We start from the raw sequence: 12,016 nt of genomic DNA, 5'->3' as shown, positions 1-12,016 counted from the left end.
ATAAAAGTGTACTGATTGTGAACACCAAGTGTTCCAGACTTTAACACAACAGTATAATTTGTGAACACGTGTGTTCACCTTTTGAACACTTGATGTTAACATATTGTCGTCATTTTGTGAACATGGTGTGTTCATGTTTTGAACACCTAATGTTAAAACTTTGAACACAAAGTGTTCCAAATCCTAACACATTTACATGTTCAATGCCATGTAACACTTTAAGAACACATTTACATGTTCAAAATCAAATGTGTTCAGCTTTAGAACACTTGTGTTCTAATCATTTAGAACACTTGTGTTCTAATCTTTGAACACTGAGTTGTGTTCACAAATGTCATACATCAAATGTGTTCATGTTTAGAACACTTGATATGCATACTTAAAATGTACAAATGTCATACATCAAATGTGTTCATGTTTAGAACACTTGATATGCATACTTAAAATGTACAAGTGTTCTAATCTTTGAACACCGAGATGTGTTCACAAATGTCATACACTTAGTGTTCTGGTCTGGAACATATGACACTTAGGCCTATATATGTTCAATAAGTGTTACAAAAATGGATGCAATATGGCTACGCAAAGCAAGGTACAATGGGTCAATGTATAAATGTACACCTTTGTTCGAAATTTAATTGTAACAACAGACTCAGTAGTAAATTACAGCAAACCTAGGCCTATGCATGTTTGACGAGTGCAACATCGCAATTACATCTATTCCATCAGGCATGCCATGGCATATGAAATCGACCCACATACTGACCAGTTGTAAGACACACTCGTCAGAGGTTTAGGCCTACAGTATCAGTATAATTCACATTAGGCATGTATCAAATTGCAGATTTGCACACTGTCTGACCATGTGACTGTTGCATGGTCATGATTGATAAGCTTACTGCGCATTCATTAAAATGCACTAAAACCACGCAATACAAAAACGATGAATTTACATTTTTAGTCTCATTGTTCTATGATATGTGGAGAACACGTTCGATACATTTGTTTTTAAATAAAATGGTATTTTGTGGGTAAAATCTCACCTCCAAGTCCCCGTCCAAATCACGGTTTCTCACTCCGATGACATCGTCTGTTCTATTAACGGTGCAACGACGCATGCGTGGCCCAGCACGTGGTAAATATAGCCTACATACATACAGTGTTCAAAACGAACACATTACATGTTCATTCAGTGTAAAAGTTGTGAACACCTGAGCTGTAGGCCTACAACACGATTTTATGGGCGTGTACCCAGAGTTATTTGGAGTGTACGGTATAGGCCTAAATTTCAATATTCGACGTAAGCCTACACCTATAATAGGCCTATTGTCAGGTATTTTTCTATAAACCGCAAAATTTTCAACATGTTCAATGTTCTTTCATTCCGTGCAAGCTGCAGGCCTGGGTAAAATAAAATGAGAACAACTGATGATCTCCATAAATAATAGTAACCAGTTATAAAAATGGTTTTACAATCAGGCGAGCATTTTATGCTATATGCCTATATAATAGTGTTGTGGAAATTGTAGATTAAACATACAGTGTTCATTTTATGAACATTTAGTGAATGATCAAACACTACATGTTTAAAAGTTTCCTGTGACGTTATGTTACGAACACTAAGTATTACAAAAGTGAATGCTATAATGTTAAATAGGCCTATATGTCGAATTTGAACAGGTGGTGTTCTAATGCTGAACATTTCAAACACTATGTGTTAAAAGTTTCCTCTGACATTATGTTACGAACACTAAGCATTCTGAAATTGAATACAGTATGTCAAAATTTGAACAGGTGGTGTTCTAATGCTGAACACTTCAAACACTATGTGTTTAAAAGTTTCCTCTGACGTTATGTTACGAACACTAAGCATTATGGTTACGAACACCAAGCATTATGAAATTGAATACAGTGTGTTAAATTTTGCACAGGTGGTGTTCTAATGTTGAATACTTTTTTTTGCAGTGCGGTACTGTCATATCAGGGCGACATGGGCCGAAATGGTGTTCCAATTTTGGTGGAACATATGTGACCATCCATCTCAAACCGCTCGTAAAGTCGGCAAATTGAATTTTGAGTTACAGTCCAAAATGTGCATAAAGCTTGTTTTCATAATGTACCTAATGATTGTCCTACAAGTTTCTCATTTCAGTCCAGTTATATACCAATCTTTAATCCTATTGTTGAAAAGGATAATACGCTTATACTTATAGTAAATAGCTTTAGTCTTTGTTTGCTTTGGCTAAATCCTGTTCAAGTGGTGGGTTAACCAACAATTAACAATGAGAGGACATTCCTGAACCTCGTTGACTTGGGGATGATTTGAAGTGACCGCCAATTATGACCATTTGATATATAATACCAGCAATGTAGAAAAAGAGATATAATGTAGCAACAAAATAATGTACCTTTTTACTGAAGGAGCAAAGTTTAACAAGCCATAACTCCACTTCTGGATATTGTTTGAAGTCAAATGATATATCATTGTAAAGCTTATGATATATATTTTCTAAACATGGAAGATGGTCACATATGGTAACATAGTCAGGTTACAAGAGCTTAAAAACAGCGGAGGCATCGTCTAGCCATAGGGTGGGTCTAACGCAGATATGGTGTTTGGTCCAGAAATCATCCAGAAGAAGCTTCAGCTTGTGAGCCAAAGGGGTAATTTGCTGGGGGTATAGACGGGAGTGCCGAAAATGTGACGGGAAAAGTTGCACAGATGTGGTGATCGAAAAAAAAAAACCGACAGGGAAATAATCTTCCAAATATTACGAGACTGAAAAGATTCAACTCTAATGACATGTCATGTTACTATCGCACAAAGGATTTCCACGCAATGAACATGGCTGTAGTGAACATTCTTGACGCGAAGTTTGCGATAGTCACATTTAATATTCCCAGTCATTTTTAGTCTCGTAATCTTCTTTGGCTTTAATATTTCTCTGGCGACTTCTTCCGATCACCACTCCCGGGTCACCACTTCTGTGCAACTTCCTCCCGACACCATTTGGCTCTCCTGAAGCTTTCTTGGTTTAACTGGTTTATGAGAAGGATCTTGATATCTAATATTTTATACTAGGATTAGGCTAATAGAAGCCGATTGATCTATTTTGAAGATACTTATGGCCAGCGACCAGCGTACTAAGCTGTATTAAAATATTTCTATCGCCATATGAAACAATATATTTGATACAATGCGAAAGAGGCTGAGAACAATTAGGCCCTACCCTTTATTTTCTTATCCCTAAACTGATATGGCATTATTTTTATTTATTTCATTTCGGCCCTCCTCTGTTGTCAATCTGTTCAGTTAGCCATTGACTGAATGATGAGACTCTAGTGAACCCATCTGGTTTGTTGCTAGCACATCCGGAATTTTTGCTGGTGAAACTAGTAAAAACTACGGGGTTATATTTTCCGTGGTCATTTTGAATTGACCACGTTTGGGGTTGTTTTGACCCTTCAAGGGGGTTATACTGTTTTAATTTGACCACATTCACGAGGTCATTTTAGCCACGACGAACGTGGTCAAAAACTTAGTGGTCATTTTGCCGATACCGTCGCGCATTGATATCAGTTTCAATCTTCCGCTTTGAAAATCTCAATTCATAAATGAGTTTAAACATGAGCTGCAATTAATGTTTGTTGACTAATAAATAAAACTAATTTTTTGACCGAAGTTACCCAATTTGTCAACTTTATAATGACTTGCATTTCGGAACTATTTGCACACACGGTGTGCATCGGCTCACGTGGTCACATCAGCGCCATATTTGTTCTGATTGTGCAGCTCAGCGGATTGTCGTGTGTGCTTGTCTGCATGATGGAATATGAAAAGTTAGTTGAACAGTGAGACTGCAAGGATGCATAGACCCTTGTCTATGCACGCAGATTCATTCAATTTCATGCTGTCGTGGCTGGTGTCTTGGCTGCAGTTGTTATAAGCTTATATCATGTAAGCTTATAATACGTGAACTGTCATATAGGCGATGACTGACTGTGTGTGAGTGTGATACACAGATGCATTTTACAGTTTGCTGTTTATGTAATGATTTCTCTGTGCAGAAACACACTTATGTCCTGGTGGGACCAGCATGACCATAGGCCTACTAAAAAAATCCAAACAACCCCTAAATGTGGTTATTGAGTAACCCTATAAAACAACCCTTTCTAATGGGTCATTTCATTTGACCCCGAAATGAGGTCATTAAGTAACCCAATAAGGCAACCCTTTTGAAGGGGTCATTTCATTTGACCCCGAAATGTGGTAATATTTTGACCCCAATGGGGTTACTATTTGACCCAAATACGTAGTCATTGCAATGACCCCGACCAATGGGGTCAAAATGACCCCGTTAGTGGTATGGTGTTTAGTTGATAACTATGCTGGGGTCAAAAATGACCCCGTTTGGGTCATTTTTTGACCCCGTAGTTTTAAGTGTGTAATACCCACTGTTTATCACCCCACTTGCACATCAATGGACCGCCACTATCACCCTGTAAGTAAAAATAAAATATCAATTTACCAAATTGGTTATCATGGTTGTAAATATATAGATTTGTGTCGCAACGCAAGAGTTGATGCCAAAAAAGGAAGAAAAAAATGCTGTGTTGCCCTCAATCGACCGGCCCTATAAAATCTTGAAAAATCAGGGTCGCATTTGTTTTTAAAAATGATTTTTACAGATTTGTTCAAAAATGTTTTTCACTTAAAATTAATATCTTATTGAAAAACTAGTCTTAAATTGATTATCTAACAAGTATTCAAAATTTACCACTGTCTTCTAATTGAAGAAGCATTATTTGAGGGATTTTAAAACTTTAAAATGCTAAAAAAATCACGAAATATGTTGATAATAATTCCTGACAATTCAAAAATCCTTTAGACTGGAGAACCATTCCAGGTTTTGCAGCCTCTTTAGCATTTTAGCATGACCAAAAATCCTTGTATGGTTCATTTTAAGAAACTTCAAGGATTCTCCTGAGATTATAAATAAAGAACCTTTTAATAATAGCGCAGCTTAATTGTCTTTCTGAACATACTTACATGACATATACCAGTGCCATCCGCTCGAGTAGCACAAAGGTGATTTGCAGTGAATATACCAGATCCCCATCCAGATGCCGCACAGACTGTAATATCGGCTTCAACTTGCACTTGCAACTCCTGAAGTCTAGTGGGAAGCGTACCTGATTAGACAAAAGAAATAGAATGAGAGAGAGTGAGTGAGATAAGGAGAGTTGTCAGTGGAGAGAGAGAGAGAGAGAGGGAGAGAAAGATATGAGGGAGAGGGAGAGGGAGGGAGATGGTAATTTGATACTGAACTCCGGAACAAGTGACTGTTCAAATATCGGTTAAAACCAGGCTATTCAAATTCTAGATGTCTTAAAGGGGCGTGGTATATATTCAATATATTATTGAAAAATAACTCTTTGATGTTTTGCAAAAGTTCATTCTACAAATCAAATACTTTGAAAACTTGCTTGATTTATTGTTGTTAATGAGTTATGTACGTCTGACAAAAGTGTTCTTTCAGCCCTCTTTATACAACAATGTTATAACATAACTCAAGAACCACAGGACTACAGAAGTATATCTGTGATATTTGAATTCTTCTACACACTCGCGATGAAATGATCAATGCAATTTTTACCAAAGCTCACTACCATTCGCAATCTATTATAGATTAAACCACTACTTACCACTTCCATCCCTTCCCCATCCAGCAACCCAGCAGTTGTCGAAGACACCGTCCAAAGAGGGACCAGGGGCTTGCATGCATACAGGCCTAACAAATGCGTTATATACGACAGGTGAGGACAGATGCAAAAGAGCGATGTCGTCAGTAACACCAGAGTAGCTATTAGGGATGATTATCTCCTGTACACCTCTCTGCTGGGTAAAATAGGACGAGTAAGCCCTGTCAGACTGTCCAAATGTCACACTCACATCCAGGGTTCCTATAGTAAATAATAATAATAATAATAACACTAATAATAATAATAATAATCATAATCATAATAACAACAACTAAATAAGGAATACAAGGAATATTGTCCTTTGCGAGGACCTTCAATTGTTATCGTGTTCACAACATAGGCCTATCCTAAACTAAACAAGAATAAAAACAAAGATACTTACACACCATTATCCACACAATGTGCCGCAGTTGTTACCCAATCCCAAGCGATCAGTTCAGCTGTACATAATTTACCGTTCACGTACAGGAAGCCCAGCCATGGCCAGTAGAAGGTATGTGAGTCAGATCCGCCGACGATTTTACCATTGTTACTGTAGGTGCCACACATGTCTCTGTTTTCATCCCACTCACTCGCTGTTTAAAAACAAATCAAAACAAGTTTCATTAATTTAAGTTATTCATAAAGATAATTGTTTCTAAACAGTTGGCAGTGATTCAATAATCTATCAGCTCACCCAAGGGACCCATTGAAAGTTGGTAAATGAACCATGTGACTAGACGCACTACGTCCTTCGGATGTGCAGTTGTGTACAGACTATACAGAGAACCATGTCTACAATCTTGGAAAAAAGTCCTTGGAACACTTGGTACACGTTGTCGTAATTACGAGTAGAATTTGCAATGATCATGTGAGTGACATGTATTTTGGTTTTCAACAAACATGACATCTACAACAATGATTTACCCTTCACCTTTCCCCATCAATCAATGTTGGAACACTTTGGAAAACTGCTGAAGACATTGGTATTTCCCAACATTGCACGGGGAGAGGAGCTGAGGTGTCAGTTTATAATACTTAACACAATAGTGTTCCAAGACTTATTTCCAAGATTGTAGCTCGCAGTCAGATTCTGCACATATCAATTCACCCCAATCAGCAGACTTCGGGGCAGACTTCACTTGAAATTCACAGTGCCTTGCATGTGCTTCACATACTAGTGAACTAAATTATATACGAAGGAACGACTCTCATTGCATTTCGTTATTTACTACTCACCAAAACTACTATCTTCATCAATCCAACATGGCATCACATTTGGGAGAAATGTTGCTATTACAAACGCCACGGCCAAAATATTCTGCAAAATAATAATAGAATGGTTACTTTATAGTCTCGAGTTGAAGCATTGGCGTATAGGGGTTGTCCATAAAATTATATTTTTCTCAAACGCATCCACCAGAAGATCAAGTGAAGCAATCCAAACCCTAAAAGTTAGGTTAGGGTTATGTTTTGAGTGACCACTCCCTCAAGCAATTATCAAGCCAATAAATAATAATAAAGTAATGCGAGTGCAGGCCTGACCTGCAAATATTCTATACACACAATGACATCATGGACATTGTGAAAAACAAATTAATGCTATCTACTGAAGATCTCTAAAAGTTAGGTTATGGTTATGTTTTTAGAGTTATGTTTTGAGTGATCGCTCCCAAAATTTACCAATTATCAAGACTAATAATAATAAAAAAAGTAATGCGAGTGTAGGCCTTGGCTACATATTCTACTGTACACACAATGATATCATGGACATTGTGAAACACAAATTATTGCTATCTGAAGATAGCTGTAGGCCCTAAATCATGCCAAACAAAAGTTAATGCTATTTGAGTTATGAAACAAAAACAAATTTAGATGAAATATTTTGCAAATATTTTTCAAACTTTTCATCTAAATTTCATTGGAACACTCTGATCGTTTCTTTTTACCTGGCATCGGCATCCATTTCTGAAAAGTGACATGAGCTGATATATTTGGGTTGCAAAATTTGTTTGTTATGATTTTGTTTTCAAAATATTCGCTGCAGATAATGTATGTCGCATGTATAATATTAAATATAGATTAACAAAAAAGGTACTGTATCTATATTATCTTGAAGCGATATTCTGGGGACAATTTGGGCGATTTTGTCAAATTTTGACCAAATAAAAATTCCCTTTAAAAGGGAAGGCCAGCCTCAATGCAGAAGAGGTCTTGTAAATAGTTTGGGTCACCGTGAAAGGCATTTTTTAGGATCACGCTTACATCCATGTTTACATACATGACAGTTCACCAAACCATCAATGGTGTGTTTTCTCAGTCTTCAATCATTTTGTTGAATGTTATTTTATGAATCAAATAAAAAAGATAGAAATTGGCCTCACTTTAGTTATGTGTCATTTTACAGTATTTATAATTTATAAAGTAAGACAATAATTTATTTATTTTCTATAAGTGCATTTCAAAATATGGGATATATTGTTCAATATTATAGCTAGCCCCTAAAAACTTTATTTTCAATCGGATTTTTCCCGTTGAAAAGACAAAACTGATGTTAAAGATAGCAATAATATCATCAATAACATTTTGAGTCAATTTTATCCATAAAACGATACAGGATAGGATAGATAATTACTTTGACTTCAATGTGGTCCATATAATGAAGATTTTGATTCTACAACATTATTAGATCTGTTATCAACATATCAATTATGCACTCACAGGCAACCAAACATCATGCTATGCTCAGTAGTCCACTGATATGACCTTGTTCCAGTGATCATTCCCCACTAATTACTAATTGTTGACCATGTCATTTTTTGATATGCTGATTGTTGAACAAGATTATGTTTATATGTGTAGACCTAATGATAACTTTTTAAATCATAATTAATTCAAACATAACTTTGGCATTACTCAATCGTTTTCTTTCGTTGAAACGGCAAAACATACTTTCTTTTCCTTGCAAATCGAATTAGCAGACATCAAAAACATTTCCACCACAAGAAGTAAAAAAATAATTCATACCAATAGAAGAAGGCTATAATCTTAGCTAATCTTTAGTGTACACACATCCCATCTCAGAATTAGATACCAGCCCTATGGGCTGGCGAAAAGTACCTTTTTACATAGTAAATATTTGTGATCATGGTATAGTTTTTCTCCCGAAAAATATAAGATTATTTTATATCAAAAGAACCGGTATACTATTGTATTGATTTGAATGTGTAGATCGTGACGACGGGTTTTGAATTATCAACCAACTACCGTATCGCACTTGCTTGTCTAATTCAGGAAATAATGTAGAACCAGACATTTTGTATTTATGAAAAATGAACCAACAAACAAAACATAATTTCATGCTATATTTTGCCTTACTGTATACGATCAACAAATTTTATCATAAAATCATAGGTGTATATTGTTTTTAAAACATTGCGAACAAATCTCTCTATTTAAAGTTCTATTGCTATACAGAGTGTTGAATTTAGTCTTTCTCAGATTGCTGTCACATTTGCCATTCTCGCCTTCATTATGGCACAATTAATTTAAACTAATCGGAAAACCACTCATAATCCCTTGAAAACTATTTGTACATACGATGATTCGCGTGAAGAATACAATTCGGAATTCAATCACGAAGCTAAATTAGATTTTATACTTGGAAACAATACAAAAACATACCTTATATTGCAGCTCCATCATTGACACAGCTATGGTTAGATACGATAACAGGTTGGTCTTCCAAATATGAAACAAGCCGACCTAAAGTTATGAAACAAGTTACGCTGATCTTGTACTACAAGATGCTGTGAAGGAAATGTCTGAAACATCCCGTTTTATACTATTTTTTAGAAAGAAAGTTACACCAGTGTTGTGACGTAGGCTGCATATTGGCTGAAACGCCTTCGGATACGCCCATCGTTCGAGACCCCATTGTTCGGATCAGAACTCGAAATCCGAAGCAATAAAAAATGGAACAAAATTACGGATACATCTTTTCATTGAGTATTTGACAAGAATTGTTCGATTACGACACCACTGATGAAATGTCCATATATGGATATGAACGTGATGGAGCGTGATTGGTCAAACATTTTGCCTACGTGCACTTTTAAGCATCTTCCGATTCTATTCAAAAAGGCGGTTTACTCGTATACGCTAATAGTCAATCATCAGCTATCTTTACACTAAATTAAATTCGTAAGTTCCTGATTTAGATTTGATAGAAATATATTGTATTACATTGTCAAAATATGCGGAATTGAATTGTCATAATACGTGTCGTTTGTGACGTGTTGTGGTGTGGTCGGGTGTGGCCTAAACTTTCCCAGTTTGAAATTCGCAACGAGGAAAATACTGGATGAACTAAACACAATCCAAAACTATATTTTATCTTACTCTAATTTGATCTGTGATGGCAAAAATACATTTATAATTCAAATACCAAATAAATATCTCAAAAAAAAGTAACTAACCCCCCTTAAATAATGACCATTATTCAAAAACGGGTGATTGTATTACCAATCTGTAAAATGTGTTGGAAGCAGAATTTATTTCTGCACATTTTGACACCTCATTTGCAGCAATTGACTAAATATTGACGTCACAGCGTACATTTAAATCAATGTAACCCAAGATTTGAAAGTTGCAGTAAATTGTATTGATTTTGTGTTCAGTGTAATGGAAGGAAATCTATGTAATGATATCTTAGTGTTTTTGTATTGTAAAAATTTGTATGTAAGTGCAACTTTCAAATCTGGACCTCACTACATTAAATTGACCGGTGTTTTATTGTTTTCTGGACTATCGTATCAAATGAGGTGTCCAAATGCGCAGAAATAAATTCTGCTTCCAAAGTGTTTTACATATTTGTAATACAGCTCAACTGATCATACGTTTCCTACATTCGACCTTGCATGATTTTTGAGTTGACACAGTCATGAAAATAACTATAGATACTTGACAGACCATTAGTAGCCCAGTTCTGAACCTTTTCATTGATCATTCATAACAATAGGTATCTGATGGATCAGTGAAGATAAGAAGGGATTATAATATATCCGTAACCTTGATATTATAGTACATCTCGAGGAAAAAGTGCAATGGACATTTTTTCATTTTATGTTTCAAATATCCCGCGCATGAAAATTGAACATTTAACCCAAAATGGAAAATGGAACAATTTATTGGAAATCTGTTTTAACAGATTTTTTGACATCTTTTTCTGCACTGTATTATACCTAAATTAAGAAATTTGATAAATATTCAAAGAAAATATAGGTCATCCAAAAATGTTGATTTTTACACATTTTGGGGCAAAAAAGGAAAAATAAGCAAAAATATCAAAATCTGTTTTAACAGCTTCATTCATCAAGTCATAACAAACGGCCTACATGCTTAATTTCTAATAAAATATTGAAATAGTGAAAAATATAGGTATTTATTGATTTTCATGTTTTTTCTTGCAAATATGCTAATAACATGCAAATTATGAAATTGCAAAATAAAGTTTCTACATAGCATACATCTTTCAAGTGTGATGTTCATAATGACAGACATCAATAAGAGATTCGATGAAATGTAAAGGTGTAGTAACAATTTTGGCATGGACTGTCTGGTTAGCAAAGTACGGTAAGTTGAGCTGTACAATAGCCCCTTTTTGAATAATGGCCATTATTAAAGGGGGGTTAGTTAATTTTTTTGATATGTTTATTTATTGTCAAGTTAGTTGCAACGTAGATTAAATGTAAAAAAATGAACTTTTATTACCGATATACATTGATTTTCTATAATGTGTTCCCGGAATGTATTCCCGGTAAATTTTGATTTCGTCTTTCTTGTATAAGAAATCCATGAGAATAATATTTTTTTAAAAGAACACCATATTTTTTGGGTTTATTGGTTTTGTTAATGGATTGGGTATGAACGTTTGGACAGTATTTATTGTGGGACATTAGAGCACATCAGACATATCGAATTGCATTCTGAATACGAAGAATGTCCTTCTGATATCAAATAATTTAGATTTTTAAAATTCGCAATGTAATACACATTTTATGGCAAATGATTAAAAAATGATATTTTTGATATTTAACAGTACTCGAAGTAAACTTTATAAATCTGATGATTTATAATTAAAGTGTATGTAGGTGGGATGAAAAGCCGACGATCAATTGAACAATTTTGACCTTTCGTATTGAAGATATGGATCTTCAATATGAAAGGTCAACATTTTCAATTGATCGTCGACTTTTCCTCCCAGCTACATACA

The 12,016-nt window shown here is 35.2% G+C and overlaps 2 protein-coding genes across 2 annotated transcripts; both read right to left on the bottom strand.

The window, feature by feature from the left end:
* Positions 1-4,230: 4,230 nt before the first annotated feature.
* Positions 4,231-5,973, bottom strand: LOC140137870 (chymotrypsin-like elastase family member 2B). Its single transcript, XM_072159672.1, has 3 exons — positions 5,707-5,973; positions 5,051-5,193; positions 4,231-4,500 (listed from the first exon to the last, which is right to left on the bottom strand). Exons 1-3 carry the CDS (start codon positions 5,780-5,782, stop codon positions 4,438-4,440), a joined length of 282 nt encoding a protein of 93 aa, XP_072015773.1. The 5' UTR covers positions 5,783-5,973; the 3' UTR covers positions 4,231-4,437.
* Positions 5,974-6,125: 152 nt separating this feature from the next.
* LOC140137869 (serine protease 40-like) lies at positions 6,126-9,698 on the bottom strand. The gene is made up of 3 exons (XM_072159671.1): positions 9,427-9,698; positions 6,982-7,063; positions 6,126-6,338 (listed from the first exon to the last, which is right to left on the bottom strand). The coding sequence occupies exons 1-3, from the start codon at positions 9,445-9,447 to the stop codon at positions 6,142-6,144; spliced, it is 300 nt and encodes a 99-aa protein (XP_072015772.1). The 5' UTR covers positions 9,448-9,698; the 3' UTR covers positions 6,126-6,141.
* Positions 9,699-12,016: the final 2,318 nt, after the last annotated feature.

Source organism: Amphiura filiformis, chromosome 17 (assembly GCF_039555335.1).
Source record: "Amphiura filiformis chromosome 17, Afil_fr2py, whole genome shotgun sequence".
Lineage (NCBI taxonomy): Eukaryota > Metazoa > Echinodermata > Ophiuroidea > Amphilepidida > Amphiuridae > Amphiura > Amphiura filiformis.
This window is presented reverse-complemented; position numbering and strand designations above follow the sequence as displayed.